The 22,146-nt window shown below is 37.0% G+C and overlaps 2 protein-coding genes across 2 annotated transcripts; one reads left to right on the forward strand and one right to left on the reverse strand.

The window, feature by feature from the left end:
• Positions 1-463: 463 nt before the first annotated feature.
• On the reverse strand, positions 464-6,987 carry LOC146531691 (uncharacterized). The gene is made up of 5 exons (XM_085198430.1): positions 6,793-6,987; positions 5,074-5,257; positions 4,383-4,522; positions 1,082-1,301; positions 464-845 (listed from the first exon to the last, which is right to left on the reverse strand). The coding sequence occupies exons 1-5, from the start codon at positions 6,868-6,870 to the stop codon at positions 766-768; spliced, it is 702 nt and encodes a 233-aa protein (XP_085054556.1). The 5' UTR covers positions 6,871-6,987; the 3' UTR covers positions 464-765.
• Positions 6,988-11,549: 4,562 nt separating this feature from the next.
• Positions 11,550-17,108, forward strand: LOC146531692 (uncharacterized). Its single transcript, XM_085198590.1, has one exon. The coding sequence runs from the start codon at positions 11,550-11,552 to the stop codon at positions 17,106-17,108; it is 5,559 nt and encodes a 1,852-aa protein (XP_085054716.1).
• Positions 17,109-22,146: the final 5,038 nt, after the last annotated feature.

The raw sequence follows: 22,146 nt of genomic DNA on the forward strand, positions 1-22,146 counted from the left end.
GGTCGCGTAGCAACGACGGTTGTTATTAACATGGCAGAATAAATTGCATGTCAAATTAGAATGTACTTTAAAATATATTAGTATATATGTGTAATGTAATGTTATATAGCCTATAGCACTTCTGAAGAATGCAGCTTTCATACAAAACAAAAACAATGAAAATCGGACCAGTAGATCCAGAGATCTTAGCGTTCAAACAAACAAACAAACAAACAAACAAACAAACAAACAAACAAACTCTTCCGCTTTATTATATTAGTATAGATTGAGAATTAAACATTGCTTAAAATATACAAAATTATTAATAACTCAAGTAATATTTTGAACTATACAAGTCTTCGGAAAGATGTAATTCTAATATGTTTAATCACTACTACACCTTTTTACATTTTATTTGTTTACATTTGATATGAACAAAATAAAAGCATAATAAATTCAATTGTATCAATTATTTTAGCACTTCTTAGTAAATCTAGTAATTTTATAATATCGTAGTGTTCTTGTAGACGCTGTTAGATAGAATATGACCTATTTTTTGTCATTTGATATATTAGATATTTGATCTATTCATCTATTTATAGATTTAATTAAATTTACCTCGATTGTAAGTTTCATATGCTATCTAATCATATTCCTTACCGTGTGGTGCTTAATGCATTATTACAATATAGATTATTTTTATGGCTCATAAAAAAACCTCGTTGAGGCCGATATTTTATATATACATTTATTCTAATATCACTTGAAACATATTTAAGCCATGCCTCATAAGCTCACAGACTTTGATATTTGTCTAAAAGTCCATAACAGTACGAGTACAAAACTTTTGCTTTCAGCGAATGTACCTGCAACAAAATAATAATAAATATATATTTTTTTCATCAGGGGCCGTCGGGGCTCAGTGGAACAGCCTCTAACTGTAAACGTGACAGTTGTGGGATTGATGTGGACTCGGGGGGGAATTATTTTCACATCTTCGTTCTGGTAATAAAACTAAGGTCATTGCGGGCAAGCCTTCCATGGTGGAACCCTCAACTGATAACCAATAATAGCAAAAAAAACAATAAAAACCATTGCATACCTCCATTAGCCACATACTTCGACAGTTGCGTCCGCGAGTACACCGTTATAGTCGCGGCCGCGTCCCTCACCACGGGCGGCTCCACAGGCAAGGTGGCCTCGCAGCGCACGCGCAGCGCCCCGCTCGCGGCCGCCGGCACTGCCACGCGCAACACGCGCCAGGACGCGCGCAGCCCGCCTGCTTGGGGCGCGCTTAGCTCGAGACGTTGCCAGGGCTCCGTCTGTAAAGTTATATAGTATAGTTAAAAATATATGACTGATGATTACATTTATTATTATTAGTTTGTCCCTAACTTGACGTTTTATCCCTAGTCTGGTTACCCCCAAAGAAAAGGGAGCGTCATCCGCTACGGTCCGGTCATCAACCTCTTCATACACGCCCTCCGCGTTCAGGGTCAGCTGAGGTCTCCCCATTTCTTTTTTACTTTCTTTTTTCCCACTCACTTTTGCCTATTATTAAATAATATTGTGTAATCTTTATTAATTAATGTGACGGTTGGCGGTACAATTCCCTCTTGAGGAAGTGATGTCATATTTTCTCTGTGACGAGCTTAAGCTCGTTACGTTTTGAGTGGGGTGAAGCCACGGCGTTCACGCCACTCAAACCGTATTCGACGGAAAATGGACAAAGCGCGGCGTTGAGTTCTGCCACTCAACACGCAATGCCTCCAAAATTCGGCAGAAAATGGGGAACGGAGTGTCTCAACACTAGGTTCCCTCTGCCTAACTTGCTATATGCGGGATAAATAGAATTAATCTATTTAATTAGATGACCCATCACTATTCTTTATGCAGTGGAGTGCTTAATGTATGCAAGTCCATTAAAAACTTCAGAGTAAATTTGCAATGTTAATATCCTGTTTTTCATACTAGCACACTGACTAGTAAAAGTATTGTAGAGTGTGTTAACATTTATGGAGGAGTAACAAGTGTATGCTTATATGCTTAAAGTAATACTTGTGCACTTTTAAGCTCAACGGTAACGGTAACGTAATCGTTTTTCAGCAAAATATAAACGCAACAATAACAGTTTACCAATTAATTATACGATAGTAAATGTTTTTTATTTACTTGTGAATATTATAATTTAAATTAAATTTCAGATCACTATAGATTTCTACTTATACAAAAAAAAAATGAACGAATATTTTTAAAAAATCAGTTGTGATAAGGTTTTGCTAGTTTTGCTTAAATGGATATACTAGTGACCTGCCCGCGGCTTCGTCGGATCCAACTTCACAATGCTTTTAGGTATATGTAAAGCGAATAAACCAAATTGTACACACCATAGAATAAATATTTTTATAACATTAAAACTGAGTCATAAAATACTTAAATATAACATTAAGTTTCATATTTATTGCCATCACATTTTATGGCAATCCGGTTTACGGTTTCATAAACACCATAAAGTGCCTTTTTAGGATCATTACAATCTCACTTCACGACATCCTGGGATATCCGTGGCATGTAGGGCTATAAATACATAATTATTTCAATCTATCCTACATTTTAAGGTTACTGAAATTTGGCTTGTACGTCTCATGGGGAAGCTACCCCTACATTTGCCCATTTCATATTAAAGAGTAAGATATAGTTTATATTAATTTTGTTTTCTTTAAGCTTGTTATTCAACAACTATATTCCTTTTAACTAACTAACTGACTATCTTTAATCATATAATTTCCCTTTCAATTCACAGTTCATAATAGTGCCCGGAGTCGTATGATAGCATTCAATTTATTCCAACAAAGGCGCTCTATCAAGATACATCGAGATGTCCATCCGACTTGTGTATGTCGGAGAAACTAAACAAACATTTAATTTTCAGGCCAACCGTGGCGCACTCGAGGAAATTAAATGTTTATCTAAATTTATATTTCCATTTCTTCGCTCTGGTCTCGGGGCAAAGCGTGGCGTTGAGTTTCGCCACTCAACACGCAATGCCTTCTTTTTCACGATTTTGAAGCATAAAGTTTGTATCTATATTAATTATTTAAAAAATATATAATCAAACTGTAAGAAAATCATCATAACATTAGTAAGATATCAGAAAATTTAAAAATATTCTATTTATAAAGTATATATTTTTTTCTGAATATGCCAACTTTTCCATATCACCGTTCCCTAATGAGTGACGGCATAAGGAGGTCACATACAACAAACATACTCCCCCTCCACCTCCGTATATTCTAATGAGCACATTTTGTTATTAGCTCATTTCCAGGTAGTTACAAAGTGAAACCACATATGTGTGTTCTGGTAACATTTTTTCTATTCTTTTGTCTTGTTTTCTAGGTAGTGCTACTTTTTCTAGAGAACAGCAGTATTGTAGTTCTTATTCGGAATTTTATTTAGGTTAGTTGTAAGTTTAATAATAATTTCAATGTAAATGATATTTATTATTTAAAAATGTCAGTATTATTATTTTATGGTGCAATTTTGGTTGACGGTAGACTTATCTAAGAAAGATTTTTCTTGGTTTAGGATGAATTCGGCAACGTCAGCTCTATATCATTTTTGAAATAGGTTGCAAATTATTTATAACTAGCGGACCCGGACGCGGCTACGCCTGCTTGAAATATAAGAATATAATTTCTATAGAAATATAATTTCAATCTAGATGAAATGCTAAAAGTGACTATTATATTTATTTTGATAAGGATGAATATCAAAATGACGCGGTAACGAACGCGGTCGCGTAGCGACGACGGTTGTTATTAACATGGCAGAATAAATTGCACGTCAAATTAGAAAGTATTTTAATTTATTAGTATATATGTGTAATGTAATATTATATAGCCTATAGCACTTCTGAAGAATGCAGCTTTCATACAAAACAAAAACAAAGTAAATCGATCCAGTAGATCCAGAGATCTTAGCGTTCAAACAAACAAACAAACAAACAAACAAACAAACTCTTCCGCTTTATTATATTAGTATAGAAGTATAGATTTTATTTACAAGAACAGCGTTAATATGATGAGGCATTTCATCAGCATCATGCTCTATCATATGTCGCGTTGCAGGCAGAGCGAACCTAGTGTTAAGACACTCCACTCCCCACTTTCCGCCTAATTCAGGAGGATTTCCTCGACACCAGAAAGAAATGAAAATATTAAATATTTCATTTCTTTTTTGCGTGTCAAACCCACAACCTGTCGCGTTTACAGTGACACGCCTGAGCCCCTGCGCCACGATTGGCTTCATATGTGCTAGAGCTTCAATTATAATCTTTAATACTTATGCACCAAAACAATTATCATTGATAGACTATAAAAATATTATAATCAAAAACATACCTTTACAATCTCATCGTCTATGTACCAATGAATATCAGAGGGCGGCAGGGAGTAGTCAGAGGAGCAGTTGAGCAGTACCAGCTCGCCGGGCCGCACTAGTGTAGGAGCGCCAAGTATTGTGGGGTCCTTGTCCGGTATGGCTGCGAGGGTAATGGACTTTAGTACGAAGATTGATATAAATTAAATTTTAAATCCAATGAAAAGTGTTGAGTTCATTACGAGTTAGGTTGTTTTTGGGTGTTCGCAAATTATTACAAACAATTGAGCTTCTTTATTTTTTTATTGTGGAACTGGAGAAAGTTAAAAAAATATTTTTTTGAATTTTATTTTTTGGCTGTAAAAATTGTTCGTTAATTGTCTTATTAAACAGCATTTATTAGAATAATTAAGTAACAAGGATAAAACTAACATATTAAAAAAAAGCTATTCAGAAATGATTATCAATAGCAAGGAAAAACAAAGTTCGAAATTACAAATCTATAGGGTACTTTTCGTGGGGTACTTTTCGTACCTTTTCTATAGGGTACAATACAAATAAAAGGCAAAATACTAAATCTGAAATTCATGGAAAAAGTCATTACAAACTTATATTTGTAAAATTAGAGATTTCTCAAAATAATAATTCCCATAAAATAATTTAATAGGCCTCACAAATAATCTCTTAGTAAATAATCATGTGTAGTCGTCTCACCAACTACAGTCATATGTTTCGTCTGCCTCGCTATCTGGAACTTGGGCCCCTCTGTGGACACCTCGCACGTGTAGGCAGCTCTCGCGGCCACGGGCGGCGGCATGACGCGCACCGTGCACGAGTCCTCTTGGCAGTCGCCGCCTTGCACCATTATGCCGGTCACATTGAACAGCCGGATTGGGACCTGTGGAGATATTCATTAATTAGAAAACTATCTCCTATAAACTATAATGTAGGATCAAATTTTGTCTAGTCTATCAATCTTAAAAATAAGAGTTTAATATAGTATTCATATATATTTCATGCAGTATCTAGGACAGTTACAATAACTATTTAAGGAATTATTATTATGTATGCATAATATGCTAGACCTGTAGCTTGCAACAATTTTTCTCTTTCCACTGACCTTGGCTCTCCAAAGAATCTACATGCCAAATTTCACCTAATAAATTATTTGTTTTTGTCTAAATAAAAATACTCATTTGAAAAAATACATTTATTTTGAAATCATAGACAGATAGTTCATATTTGTATCCTTAGAAGAAGCTGGATAAAAATATGCATCTATGCAAGTATTAGATCCAAAAAGCATGATTAGTAAGCAGATTACAAATCAGATTTGAGAGAAACACATGCAATGAAACTCTGGCATTTTTGGAAGTAACTTTTCAATTTATATAAAGTGACTTCTTACGTATAATTCAAATGCTTTTAACGGGACGTACCTACTGTATGTAGTGTACTTACGTTCTTTTAAGAGTACTTTTAGTAATAAAAGTTTGAAATTTCCTCTCTGTGAATATATTAAAAGTGATGTTATTGACTTAAATACATTCCGCGGTGCAATTTCATTTCACGTTTTGTTGCCATTAAGCTATAATAAACTAATGGTCCGGCCGCGGCTTCGCTCGCTTCTAATACGCAATTATTTGTCTTGGGAACTCAAATATGTTCATGTTTTATACAGGTTTATAGCGTTATAACGACTTCTTATATATTTGTGTTAGACTTAGAGAAAACTGCACTAAAATATTAGCGTAATTTAAAAGTAGTTAGTACACAGATAATAACACTTCGAATCAACTTTCTTTTATATTTATACTATGTATAGATAACAGTTTTAAGCTATTAAATTTTACAGGTAATTTATATAAATTAATAACTAAATTCATATCAAATTTATTTGGTATCTGCATTATATTTAAATACTCGAAGTGACATCACTACGCGTGACTTAAATTCAACTAGTGTAAGTCAAGCATTCAATGCAAGCAGGTCATTGCGGTTATACGAAATAGGTCACCTTTGAAACATTAGTTTGATTTCTTGGGGGGTTTCACGGGATCACTGAACGAACAAAAACAATAATTTTAAAGCAAAAAGCATGTAGATTTGCTATTTATAAGAGCTTGATACAACGGTTTTAGTTACATTTACCTCTCAATATATATATTTTTTTTACTTTTGGGATGTTGTCTATTTTCCGTCTGACAGAATTTATATAGCGGCAAATTATCAGGTATATGTGTAACCTATTTTTTAGATTACAATATAATATAGGAACTAAGTAAATTAATTAATATATTTAATGCACATTATGGTTTGACATCATGGTTATTTGACCAGGTAAACGTTAATTAACGTTTTCAATTTTAACATATCAAAGTCGAGTAAGCGAATGTTCTAGGGGAAAAGTCAGTTTGTTCATATCAAAGTTACCTGCTGTGAGGGTCTGTATCTGAATATCTCGTGCATGTCTCTGTACCACTTGACGGAGTGTAGTCTCTGGTCGTCCATCTGGAAGTGACAGCTGAGCTCAGCCGCGCGCCGAGGGTCCGCGTACAGCGGGACCTTCAGCTGAGTTATTTCATGAGCTGATGTTAACGCTGTAACAAATTATAGAGAAATTATAATAACATATAAGTTTGTTGAAAAATAAGTTTTGGACTATACCTTATATTTTATGTATTGGATGAAACACCAAAACAATTGTATTTTAAATAATTACTTGAGCTAATTGAAACCACTATTATAACAACTGCGCCAAGAAATCTTTATGGTATGATTAATAAAATATTACAAAATAGAATTACAAATAAAAAATATTTATTAAACACCAAATACAAAGATAACCATGACAAAAATTTATTCACTTATTATTTATTAAAATCGTACGTACATCACGATAATATTTTTTATCTGTGTAAGTATGTAGGTCGATATACCAATATTGCCTATTATGATGATTATGTATTCTAATTCGATAAATATTGTTCTTCAAAAATGGAGAATTCAAATTAAAAATACAAAAATGAAAGTATCGGATTAAATTATACAAATTCTTTTTTTGCGGGATATTAAACAAAACTAAATTGTAACTACACTGACAAAAGATCACTGTCGAATAAATTGGTTATTTTTTTATCAGGATCCGTTAAAAGCTAAAATATACTTTTTAAATAAACCATCAGCTTGGAACACTGTTTTTATGATTCGCAATTTTATTAAGACCGTTTTTAATTAAAACGTAAAAATGACTTATTTCGTGTTGTCGTTTAAAATTGTAAGACGCAAAATTAATATTTATTCTACGGCTCTCGTTTCGGTAGATCCAATGTTATATTATGAAGTCACTCAGTTCTCCCGAGGTATTTAAAAAATGTTAATTTAATTATTTTTGGCAGCTCGTTTTATACTGTGTCCCATTTTTCGAACAATTTTTGAGATTTTTGATTCATTATGCTACTCTAAATTTTTTTTTTATTTTTGAGGTCAAGAATACAATTGTGAGACTGCAACGCGACGATTATGGGTTCGATCCTCGAACTCGGAGGAACGAATTATTGTTTATCTATATATATAAAATCGAAAGGTCACTCACTCATCACGAAATCTCAGAAACTACATGTGCTAGGAATCTGAAATTTTGCATAGGAGTTACTTATAGGACGTAGGTGCTCGCTAAGACGGGAATTTGTAATATTCGACTTCTAAGGGGTTGTTTTTGGGGTTGAAAGTTTGTATGAAACTTCTTTACTACAAATGCTAGGAGTCTCAAATTTTGCATGGCCGTCACTTATAAGACGTAAGTACACAGGGAGACGGGAATTTTCAATATTCCACCCCTAAAGGGTTGTTTTTAGGGTTGATGGTTTGTATGAAACTTTGTTACTATAAGTGCTAGGAGTCTCAAATTTTCTATGGACGTTACTTATAGGACGTAAGTACACACGGAGACGCGAATTTCCAATATTCCACCCCTAAAAGGTTGTTTTTAGGGTTGGTAGTTTGCATGAAACTTCGTTACTATAAGCGCTAGGAGTCTTAAATTTTCTATGGACGTCACTTATAGGACGCAAGTACACACGGAGACAGGAATTTCCAATATTCCACCCCTAAAGGGTTGTTTTTAGGGTTGATGGTTTGTATGAAACTTTGTTACTATAAGTGCTAGGAGTCTCAAATTTTCTATGGACGTTACTTATAGGACGTAAGTACACACGGAGACGGGAATTTCCAATATTCCACCCCTAAAGGGTTGTTTTTAGGGTTGATAGTTTGTATGAAACTTCGTTACTATAAGTGCTAGGAGTCTCAAATTTTCTATGGACGTTACTTATAAAACGTAAGTACACATGAGGACGGGAATTTCCAATATTCCACCCTTAAAGGGTTGTTTTTAGGGTTGATAGTTTGTATGAAACTTCGTAACTATAAGTGCTAGGAGTCTCAAATTTTGCATGAGCGTTACTTATAGGAAGTAGTTGTTAACTAAGACGAGATTTTGCTAAATTTTATACCTAAGCATATAGTTTTGGGGTTGATATTGTATATGGGTCATAATCAGAAAAAGTGTACATTTTGTGTCTTTTCTTGTCCCGCTACTTTGAATGCGTTTTAAAAATACAATTTTAAAGATAATTTAAATATTTTGCCATTTAAGATAAATTTACTTATTAACTTAAAGATTTTTGTAATAGTTTAAATGTATTAAGGCTAATAATAGTATTTTTTGTTAGTTGCAAAAAACCTTTCAAAATGCTTCCATACAATTTTTCGTGTCCCATTCACCACTTTACTTTTTAGAAATGGATTTGTTACGAATATTTATGGTTTTATTTGATTTCAGATATATTTATATTACTTTGCTTTATGCATAATATTAAATAGAACTACTTTTATTGATACATTATTTAATAAATAATATATATGAATTAAGTAAATTTGTCCCAAAATATTGTCTTTTTGTTACTCAGGGCTAGTAACGTACAATTAAAATATGAACGCAATTATTTTGAATGGTGTTTAATATTAGTTTTTATTGTGGCACCATTATTCTAAAAGTCAATGCTGTCGTAGCTACAACCAGTAGTGTTCTCGCAGCAGTAGAGGGGTTCAAATGTTTTAGAGTGAATGCGTGAAATTACATCTCAGGGTTATAAACGGCTTTTATTTTGGTAAGTATTCTATAATTTCGTTTTCTTGTTTATGTTATTTGATTCTTTTTATAAAATCTCAAAAAAGAACTTCAGTGCTTGCACATGCAACACGTGGCTTATAAGCAAATATTTAAAAAGTGTTCGCGACAACCGACGCGCATCATCGGCTGTGAACTCGTCACAACATGTTAGAGACTGTTTAGTTTGGCAAAAAGTGACGTCATACCACTCTCGTAATTTTGAATGTTATTATTAGTGTCTTTTCTAAATTAATAGTGTTTTTTCCTTTGTAAATAAGTAATTACATTAAATAATAAATATAAATAGATTTGGGTTCCGTTTTAGATAATAATTTTCGACTTTATATCTTATTTGTATAGTTGTACTATGATTTGCCGCATTAATCGCTTTTTATATAATAGTAACTTCCGTATAGTAAATTTTATTATTAATTATTGTTTGTCATAGTTTTCTGTAACAAAATAACAGATTTGTATATTCCTAATGTGTGTAATTAATTTTAGAGAGAATTTTCATTGTAAAAACTCATGTAAAATTCGTCATCGTAACAGCATTTTTCGTAATTTAATAATAGATAATACTTAAATAGTATAATGTTTTATACATAGATAGATAGATATTTTTATGTTCTTTTAATATGTATAAATTGTAAAAACATCCGATTTTTAGTTATTAAAATATAAATGTAAATGTGTGATAATCATAGTAAAAATATTGTTGTAAATAAAGATAAAACGGCTCGGTGGCTCGCGGCTCTCGTTACCGTTTAGCTCCGCGCAACGGAGGTGCGCGTCGGGCGAGACAGAGACAGTCGGCAATCAACGGTGAGCACAACAGGAAGAAGATAGAATCGGAACAAGACACGAATAGAGCCGACAGTCACCGACCGTTATACAGTGATCAACATCTTGTTTCAATATCCTGTTTCAACATCCTGTTTCAGTATCTTGTTTCAATGTATAGCAAGAACGTCTCGCAAGAACGTCTCACAAGAAGGACTCACAAGAACGTCTCACAAGAAGGACTCCCAAGAACGTCTCACAAGAACGTCTCACAAGAACGTCTCACAAGAACGTCTCACAAGAACGTCTCACAAGAACGTCTCACAAGAAGGACTCACAAGAACGTCTCACAAGAACGACTCACAAGAACGTCTCACAAGAAGGACTCCCAAGAACGTCTCACAAGAACGTCTCACAAGAACGTCTCACAAGAACGTCTCACAAGAACGTCTCACAAGAACGACTCACAAGAACGTCTCACAAGAACGACTCACAAGAACGTCTTGGGGTCTCAGCATACTCCGTGTTCCCATGATCTGGAACCTATAGTGTGCAGGGCGTCAGCGGCTCATTCACTTGAGTTCCGCCCGTCCGGTACAACGTGCTGGTCCTTCGAGCTGGATCTGGGGACTCCTCACCGAAGCTGAAGCATCATCCGTCATCGTGCAAGTTATCGCAGTGCTCCGTCGCGCAAGTGCTCCGTCGCGCAGTACTCTATCGCGCAGTGTTTTCCGTCGCGCTCGCAAACGCATTCGCCGTCGCGTTTCGCATCCGTATCGACTGTCGCGCTCGCAACTGCGCTGACGTCACATATCCCGTCACGTCGTGAGTGTTTTGTGCATCCGCCTTCGTGAGTCTTCGTAAGTGCTCCATCGCGCAGTGCTCTCCGTCGCGCAGTGTTCTCCGTCACATAGCGCTCTCCGCTGCGCTCTCCGCCGCCTCCGTTGGCGTCCGCATTGACTGTCGTGCTCGCTACTGCGCTGACATCTATCGCGCCGTAAGTCACGTCGTGAGTGTTCGTGCATCCGCCTTCGAGTATTATCGTAAGTCTTCGTGAGTGTTCGTGCATCATCCTCCGACATCCGCCTTCGTGTGTCGTCGTTCGTCTCCGAGAATCTTCGTGCTTCCGCCTTCGAGTGTCGTCGTTCGTCTCCGAGAATCTTCGTGCATCCGCCTTCGAGTATTATCGTTTCGTCTTGGTGAGTTTTACCAATTATCGTAGGTTTTTACTAAGATGCCTATCACAAGATCAAGAGGTCGATCCGAGGGATTGAGATATGAAGCCGACCCTTCATCTAGTCACACAGAGGTGACACACCCGCCTACGAATACACAAGAGGATTCCGAAATAGAAAAGAACTTAATAGTACCAAGTGACGAAAAGGAAGACTCAAGAATTATTTCAATTAACAAGGAGGAACAATTTGAAGGCACACAAATAAAGTCGACAACTTCGAAACGTGCAAACTCGAAGAAGTCTACGAAATCCAGACGTAGAGCAAGAAATGCTCGTGAAGAAATACTTCGCATCAAGCTTGAACTCGCGCAAATAGCTCTGGAAGATGCTGAATCAGATAGTTCAGAATCCCAGGAAGATAATATATCGAAAACCGACTACGTTAGCTCCTGGATTGAAGATAATGCACAAATCGTACAAAAATCACTTACACCATGTGCAGATGTTCCGAGGCAACCACATCCAGTGCCGTCATGCTATAGAATGCCTCAACATCCGAATATCGGCAACAATTCCGAAAATCAACAAGCAATACAGAGAGATTCAACAAAGGAAATAGAGGAGCTAAAAAAGGAAATAGAAAATTTGAAGAAAAGATGCGAAAAAGCCGAAACCGCTCCTACATCGTTGTGTATGAAAACAGAGGTACCTAAACCTACAATGTTACCTCCATCATCGTCATACAATTTTCCCGTCGCGTCCAAAGTCATCATGGATCTTCCTACATATAGTGGAGTGTTAAATGAATGGCTATCATACAGGGCCATATATGAAAACACTAAGGGATACTTCAATGAAGTTGAAAATACAGCCAGAATTCGAAGAAGCCTAACTGGAAAAGCATTGGAAGTCGTCGACACACAACTCATAGCTCATTCAAAACCGGATGCCATCATAGAAGAGCTTGAAATGAATTTCGGTCGTCCAGATGCAATCGCATATAGTGAATATGACAAGCTTCGATCTCTACCTCGTTGTGCTGACAATCCAAAGGAGATACATGCATTCGCCAGTAAGGTAAGAAGCAGTGTCAATCTGTTTCGCGCCCTCGATTTACACAACTTTATCACTGCGCCAGATATAACGAGGGCCCTTCGTGAAAAGCTACCATCGTCGTTATGTACCAGGTGGTACGAGGAACAAGCATCTATATTCAAACCAGACCTGACGCACTTCAGCGAGTTTCTCACCAAACAAGCAGCATGTCGCACACCTTATTCAACAGAGATCCCGCACTCAGAGCCTACTCGTCGTGTGATACATAGAACGCACAATACTACCGAAGAAAGGAAAACTAATAGATTTCATGGAATGGTGAAAAGTACGTGCAAAATTTGTAACAAAGAAGGTCATCACAGTATTAGCTGCAAGAAATTTCAAGATGCCAACTCAGATAAAAGATGGGAACTCGCCAAAGAACACCGACTGTGCTTCAGATGCCTGCGGTTCCGACAATCAGGACATTCCTGTAAACCACAGAAGTGCAATATTAAGGGATGCATCGGTACTCATCATCGATTACTACACTATGATAAAAAGGAGAAATCAGAAATTCGAAATCAACAAGAAGAAAAGGAAACCGTGGCCAACGCATGGGTACCGTCAAAGGCGCATGCTTATCTTAAAATCATACCAGTCAGAGTTCATGGACCGGCGGGAGAAACCTCCGCATACGCTCTATTAGACGACGGATCAACTGTATCTCTCATAGATGAAGCTTTGGCAAAGGAAGTCGGTGCTGAGGGACGGCTGGATCCTTTAAAGATGGAAGCAATCGGGGATATAGTTATTGAAACGCCGGGATCAAGGCGTGTTACCGTGACACTTGCTAATTCACAGAAAAAGAAGATTAGCTTTACAGCTCGTACCGTTCCGCATCTTAATCTTTCCCCGCAAACAATTCGTGAAGAAGACTTAGCTGCCTGCGATCATCTAATAGATTTGAAGAACCAGCTCACCTACGACTCAGCCACGCCTAAAATTCTAATTGGTCAAGACAATTGGAATTTACTACTCGCCGAAGATGTCCGTATAGGACCGAAGAACCAACCAATCGCTTCACTCACGTCGCTCGGGTGGGTGCTACATGGTGCGCACAATAGGACATTGGGTCAGAAAATCCATTTCGTCAATCAAGTTACTGCTATTGAAGATAGAATGGATGAACAACTGAGAGATTACTTTGCCTTGGAATCTCTTATCATTAATCCGCGTCGGCCAGACTCTGATCCAGAAATAAAGGCTGAAAACATTTTGAAGAAACACACACACCGTTTACAAGATGGGCATGTTGAAACCACACTTTTATGGAAATCAGAGAACAGCATCATGGTTAATAATTATGAGTCGGCGCTGAAGAGGCTCATATCAATAGAGAGAAAAATTGATCGTGATCCTGAACTGAAAAGGAGATACACCGAACAAATGGAATCACTCGTCCAGAAGGGCTACGCTGAGGTGGCACCTAAAAGTATCTCTCCAGGCAGAACATGGTACCTGCCACACTTCGACGTGCAAAACCCGGCTAAACCAGAGAAGCTTCGCATTGTTCACGACGCCGCTGCTAAAACCAAAGGTATGTCACTAAACGATTTCCTCTTGACTGGACCAGACCTTCTTCAATCGCTTCCTGGAGTCATGATGAGATTTCGCCGTCATGCTTTCGCTGTATCAGCCGACATAGCCGAAATGTTTATGCAAGTCAAAGTAAGACCTCAAGATAGGGATGCCCTTCGCTACCTGTGGAGAGGACACCGGCGGGAGGGAACTCCTGAAGAATATCGCATGACGTCGCTTATATTTGGAGCTGCGAGTTCACCATGCACCGCGATATTCGCTAAAGATTGGAACGCAAAAAGGTACATCGACACGCATCCAGAAGCAGTGGAAGCTATCATCCACAACCACTATATGGATGACTACCTAGACAGTTTCCGAAGTATAGAAGAAGCTATAGAAACTTCCAAAAAGGTCCAACATATCCACGGAGAAGCTTGTTTCAAACTCTGCAAGTGGGTTTCAAATATCCCGAAAATAATAAATGAACTTGAAAAACAATCAAATATGACAGAAACTATTAACCTGGGTACCAAAGAAGAAAAGATTTTGGGTTTAATGTGGAGACCGTCAACCGATGAATTACGATTCAATTTAAAACTAGCAAGATTACCGCCCAGTTTATTAAAGAAAACAGCTCCTACGAAGAGAGAAGCTCTGAAGATAGTTATGTCACTCTATGACCCACTTGGTTTCGCTTCACCCGTTACTATTCGTGCTAAACAAATTCTTCAAGAATCTTGGCGAAGAATTATAGATTGGGATCAACATCTGGATGAAGATCTTTCCAAGCAGTGGGCAGAATGGATGCTACACCTTCAGAAATTGAAAAATGTGAGCTTACCTCGATGCTACTCTGGTTATAGTGATGCCACATCTGTACAACTACATATATTCAGCGACGCCAGTGAAACAGCCTACGCAGCAGCTGCCTACTGGAGGGTGGTTGCTCCGGATGGAAAAGTCCAAGTCAACATGATCATGGCTAAAGCGAAAGTAGCCCCGCTCAAGGTTATGTCAATTCCTCGTTTAGAACTACAAGCAGCCGTCATGGGAGTTCGCATAGCAGAAGCTGTCATAAAAGAACATCGTATTGCGCCGGAATGCAAAATCTTTTGGACAGACAGTAAGACAGTTCTGACGTGGATAAGAAATGGAGCCAGGTCTTATAAGCCATTTGTCGCACATAGACTAGCAGCCATTGAAGAATATACCAAAGTTGAAGAATGGCGTTGGGTACCTTCTAAGCTCAATGTCGCCGATATAGCCACCAGAGAAGTACCATCTGATTTTGGAGCTGATCATGAATGGTATCACGGGCCTGCCTTCTTGAAAGAAAATCCGAGTACCTGGCCTATCGAAAAACCGGTCGTGTCAAATAATACTGGTGAAGAACATACTTTTACCGTTAAAGAACTCCAGCTGAAGACAAAATTACGTGAAGCAATTCCTGATCCACAACGCTTCTCAAAATGGGAGCGACTACTTCGTGCCACAGCTAGAGTCTTGCAATTTTTAGATATTTGCAGAAATAAAAAAGAGAAGATCTTTTATAAGCGAACACGTAGAAATATGGAATCAGATCCTACGTGGAACAAACGAAGAGAAACATTGCAAAAGAAATCTACTACTCTACATAGCAAGAAATCTATGGATTCCAACAATTTTCTGATATTGGATTCGAAGTACATTACAAAAGCAGAAAATCTTCTCATCCGAACATCTCAAGAAGAATCTTTCAATGAAGATATCACAGACTTAAGATACAACAGGACTATTGCCAAACAAAGTCGCCTTCATTCATTACCCGTAGAACTCCGAGATGACATTGTCGTTCTTCGCAGCCGTATAGCCGCCGCCGAGGGAATAAAAGACGAAACAAAGAAACCACAAGTCTTAGATGGAGATAACTACATCACACAGTTATATATTGATTGGACCCACCGTTGTCTTCACCACAGCAGCACCGAAATAATAGTAAATGAAGTACGTCAACATTTTTGGGTAATTCGTCTTCGTCCCACCGTGAAAAGGATAGTTCATCAGTGCCTCAAGTGTCGTATTCGCAAGGCACAACCCCCACAGCCTTCTACGGGTGATCATCCTAAATCCCGTCTCGCTCATCATCGAAGACCATTTACATACACCGGCTTAGATTATTTTGGCCCTCTCACAGTAGTCGTCGGCAGACAACACGTGAAACGTTACGTCGCACTCTTCACGTGTCTTACCACTAGAGCAGTTCACCTGGAAATCGCCGCCAGCCTAAGCGCAGACTCTGCCATACTTGCATTGCGAAGATTCGCTGCACGTCGAGGATGTCCTTCCGAAATTTACTCAGATAATGGTACAAACATGCATGGAGCAGACAAAGAACTTCGAGAAGCATTCAAAGAAGAAGCCAGTCGTCGAGGCATCGCATGGCGTTTCATAACACCATCTGCACCATTCATGGGAGGCGCATGGGAACGTCTTGTTCGCTGCGTGAAAACAGCTCTATACACTATTCTTCGTGAGAGATACCCCCGAGAAGAAATTTTGGCTACATTACTCTGCGAAGTAGAATATACTGTGAATAGTCGTCCCCTCACACATGTTTCTGTAAACAATGACGACGAAGAATCTATAACACCCAATCACTTTTTACTTGGGGGTTCAGCTCGTCTACCTGTACCTGGCACATTTAGTGAGGACGACATCGATAGCAAAAAGCAGTGGAGACGCTCACAGATATTAGCAGACATGTTTTGGAGACGCTGGGTTCGCGAATATCTCCCTGAACTTCAACACCGGCGGGAGCCTCATGGTCGAGGCCCTACTTATGAAATAGGTGACCCGGTACTTATAGCCGACTCACAACTTCCAAGAAATACGTGGCCAAGAGGACGCATAGAAAAAGTATATCCAGGTGCAGATGGACAAGTGCGAATAGTTGAAGTACGCACTAAGGGTGGTCTTCTGAAAAGGCCAACCAAAAAACTCGTTCCGCTTCCAAAGTAAGAAGACGTCGTCGCTCACCGCGGGAAAGATGCAGCATCACATCGAGACCTGATTCTGCACGGCGGGAGAAATGTTCGCGACAACCGACGCGCATCATCGGCTGTGAACTCGTCACAACATGTTAGAGACTGTTTAGTTTGGCAAAAAGTGACGTCATACCACTCTCGTAATTTTGAATGTTATTATTAGTGTCTTTTCTAAATTAATAGTGTTTTTTCCTTTGTAAATAAGTAATTACATTAAATAATAAATATAAATAGATTTGGGTTCCGTTTTAGATAATAATTTTCGACTTTATATCTTATTTGTATAGTTGTACTATGATTTGCCGCATTAATCGCTTTTTATATAATAGTAACTTCCGTATAGTAAATTTTATTATTAATTATTGTTTGTCATAGTTTTCTGTAACAAAATAACAGATTTGTATATTCCTAATGTGTGTAATTAATTTTAGAGAGAATTTTCATTGTAAAAACTCATGTAAAATTCGTCATCGTAACAGCATTTTTCGTAATTTAATAATAGATAATACTTAAATAGTATAATGTTTTATACATAGATAGATAGATATTTTTATGTTCTTTTAATATGTATAAATTGTAAAAACATCCGATTTTTAGTTATTAAAATATAAATGTAAATGTGTGATAATCATAGTAAAAATATTGTTGTAAATAAAGATAAAACGGCTCGGTGGCTCGCGGCTCTCGTTACCGTTTAGCTCCGCGCAACGGAGGTGCGCGTCGGGCGAGACAGAGACAGTCGGCAATCAACGGTGAGCACAACAGGAAGAAGATAGAATCGGAACAAGACACGAATAGAGCCGACAGTCACCGACCGTTATACAGTGATCAACATCTTGTTTCAATATCCTGTTTCAACATCCTGTTTCAGTATCTTGTTTCAATGTATAGCAAGAACGTCTCGCAAGAACGTCTCACAAGAAGGACTCACAAGAACGTCTCACAAGAAGGACTCCCAAGAACGTCTCACAAGAACGTCTCACAAGAACGTCTCACAAGAACGTCTCACAAGAACGTCTCACAAGAACGTCTCACAAGAAGGACTCACAAGAACGTCTCACAAGAACGACTCACAAGAACGTCTCACAAGAAGGACTCCCAAGAACGTCTCACAAGAACGTCTCACAAGAACGTCTCACAAGAACGTCTCACAAGAACGTCTCACAAGAACGACTCACAAGAACGTCTCACAAGAACGACTCACAAGAACGTCTTGGGGTCTCAGCATACTCCGTGTTCCCATGATCTGGAACCTATAGTGTGCAGGGCGTCAGCGGCTCATTCACTTGAGTTCCGCCCGTCCGGTACAAAAAGGTTAGAATTTCTCAGACGTTATTCTCAATTTTGTTATATTTCGTTACGTAACGAAACTGAGAAAATATAAAACCTAGTTCATAATTACGTTACCATCGGAAGATATGTATATAAAAAAAATTGATGGCATATGAAAAAAATAATTACTTATGATAAAATAATGGCATATGATAAAAATAATTACTATAATTACTTTTGATAACGTAAAGTAACTAAAAATAATGTTTTTTAAGTTTTTTGCCTGTTTGCTTGTTTGTCTAATGTGTTTGTGCACGCTTATCTCAGAAACGGCTTAACCGATTTAGTTAAAAACATTTTTTTATTCTTCCTGAAATTAGTTGTGATTTTGTAATTACTATTTTTTTCTCTGGAGATAGTGAATTAATAAATATGTAGCTCAAGCGGGTGAGGCTTTTATTTAAAAACAAATACATTCTGTACTAGCGTTGTTAAAGATCTAAACAATAAACATGAAATATTATTAAATACTTATTGATAAATATTTTTTTATTTCCAGTAAGCGTCGTGGCTCCTATGTCAAATGCTGAAACACATAAAATATATAGAGAACGTCTTAAACAGACGACAATCCCATTAAATATGAAGATATGCGGAATAAACACTTACAAAGAATTAAACTTAATTCCAGTGATAACAACTCAAATTTTGATATATTTTAAAGTGGATGTAATTTTATCATTAACTTTGTGATCTTTAGAAATATAAGTTTATTACGTTACGAACTAGCATTATTATGTTGTTAATATTGTCACTTTGTTGTTTTCTTACATTTATAATCTGTTAAATCAACGATTGAATCTTTAAAATTATAATTTGTTTCTCATTAAATAAAAAAAACAATAGTTTTATTCATATAATATTCTTAGTTTGTTGTGTATAATGCCTTATGTCATCAGTTTCGTAATAAACATTATCAGTGTTGTTACTTATCAGTTACGTTACAAATTCGAAAAAGTCCACTTTTCTGATTATGACCCATATGCAATTTCGTAATTACAAGTGCTGGTCAAAAATCTCAAATTTTACGGATATAAGTTAAAACATCTGTTAACTATATAATGCATTTAATATTCTACACATAATTAAAGGATATAAAAGCGAAATCTGCACATGAAAAATATAGGCCTTCGTGGCACAGGGGCACAAGGGTGTGGGTTCGATTTCCACTCGAGGTAATGCATTATTGTATATTAATATTTATATTTTTTCGCTCTAGCAGCAATTCAAAAGCCAGGCGTGAAGTTCGGCCACCCAACACGCAATGCCTCGAAAAATTTAGTGGAAAGTGGGGAAAGGAGTGTCTCAACGCTCGGTTCCCTTTGCCTATACTCTGTGCGGAGTACAGTGCGTGAAGCTGAAAAAAGAAAGATAAAGAGGCCAGTCGTGGTGCAGAAGCACGAAAGTGTTACAGTAAATGCGACTGGTTGTAGGTTTTATGTCTACTCGAGGAAATGAAATATTTATTTAAATTTATATTTTCATTTCTTCGCTCTGGTGTCGAGGCAAAGCGTGACGTTGAGTTCCATCACTTAATACGCAATGCCTCCAGAAATGGGCGGAAAATAGGGAACGGAGTATCTTAGCTCTAGATTCCTTCGGCCCACCCCACACCCCACTGTGCGCTGGATACAGCGTGAAGTTGATTATAAAGATATAAAAACTTAAGAATTAGGTCCATTAATATATCGATAATAGAGGCTTAAAATTACTTTTGTCTCCGATCGCGAATCATGCAAAAATGACTGGTATGATGGATGCTGGCAAAACCAAAGTGTCAAGCCTTTTACAGAATATTGGATGCTCACCGATGCAAATGGTTCTAAGTTGTCTGCAAACATATGGTTCCAAATGATACTGGGGCGCATGCCTCGAGATGAGAACAGTACTTCATATGAGGCCGATCTTGGGCTCTTTACATTACCAATCGGTGTTTTGTCGTAAAGTAATGTCTCGCTCTGCCGGTGACTCCCAGTGTCTTTGATACCAACTTGCTCTTGGTTTCCGTATGACCGCGATACTGACTGATAGTTACTCGAAACGTTAAAGCCCAACATGTTGATACTGGGAGTATATGAGAATAACATTTTTTTTGTTTAAACTAATAATACTCTATAAAAAAATTTACATAAAAGTGATAAGAGCCCTATCAGGAATGAATCCCTGTCAAGGCCAGTTATTTCGTCTTTAAGTCTGTTTATGCAATTGTAAATTATTTGAATAGTTCAAATTAATACTTATATTTCTTTTTAACATATGGTGAAAGTAAAAAAAAGTAAAAAAAAAATAACCATATCTTTGCAATATTAACCATAATAAAAAAATTAACCATATCTTTGCGTATATTTTACAATATACGCTCTAAAAAAAATCGGTAATATATATATTTACAAAAGAAATCTTATAACTGATCTTAAATAGTAGGTAATGTAGGTTGCATTCTTTTAAACCATTCAAAATTCTTATAACAAGTACGCTAATACGGTACCAAAGTTATTGAAATGTGCATATTAGAAATCACTAAGTGCGCTGCAAACATGAAATATTAGAACATAAATTAATTCAGTATATTGAATTAATAATTGTGTAGTTTAAGCGGGCGAAGCCGCTTGCGTTTGCTAGTCTATATATATAAAATCGAAAGGTCAATCACTCATCACGAAATCTCAGAAACTACATGTGCTATGAATCTCAAATTTTACATAGGAGTTACTTATAGGACGTAGGTGCTCGCTAAGACGGGAATTTGCAATATTCGACTTCTAAGGGGTTGTTTTTGGGGTCGAAAGTTTGTATGAAATTTCGTTACTATAAATGCTAGAAGTCTCAAATTTTGCATAGACGTCACTAGGACGTAGTCATGGAGACAGAAATTAATAATAACATAGCTCACGCGGGTGTAACCGCGAGCGGGCCGCTAGTTGATAATAATTTCTTAGCTCTCGAACCAAGGGAAAAGCCTAGCGTTGAATTCCGTTACTCGACATGTAATGCCTTGAAGAATTCGGCGAAAAATGAGGAATGGAGTGTTTTAACACTAAGTTACCCTGTCTACTCTGCTATGAGCGGGATTTTTTTGAGGGGGCTGATTGATTAATATTTTAAAAAATTATCCTCAGTCATAGAATATATTCACATTTATTATCTAACCGTATGTATATCTCAGATATAAATGTATACATGTGACATGTACAATGTACATAAATACAGTCACGTACCTTCATCATTTGGAAGTATCATAGTACTCGTTATACTGCTAACAACATATTATTGTTTTAGTAAAGTTAACATTATCATACTGAACGGTAGACACTTAGACAGTATACCGACGCGACGTAGCTGAGTCGTTCTTACAGAAACATCACACATGCTAAAGTGCCTTCAACATTTACACAAACGGCGCGACGTCGCGTCGGAGCGTATTTCAGAAACGTAAGCTTAATGGATGAATATATAAACCAAACTTAATAGATATTATATAAAAACTAAGATATCGAAACTATAGATTTACATTTACTATAAATATTATTCAAAAATTAACTAAACGTAAAATACGTTAATATTACATACAAATATGTACCTGGCATATATAATAAGCGAGTAAAACAAATGTTTGTAAAGGTCAGTTGGGGTCGGACTCGGTAAATATACAGTTAATTTGGTAAGCTTAGTTCATCACC

Source organism: Heliconius melpomene, chromosome 15 (genome assembly GCF_056956725.1).
Source record: "Heliconius melpomene rosina isolate 202511_hmr_F chromosome 15, ASM5695672v1, whole genome shotgun sequence".
NCBI classification, from domain to species: Eukaryota; Metazoa; Arthropoda; class Insecta; order Lepidoptera; family Nymphalidae; genus Heliconius; species Heliconius melpomene.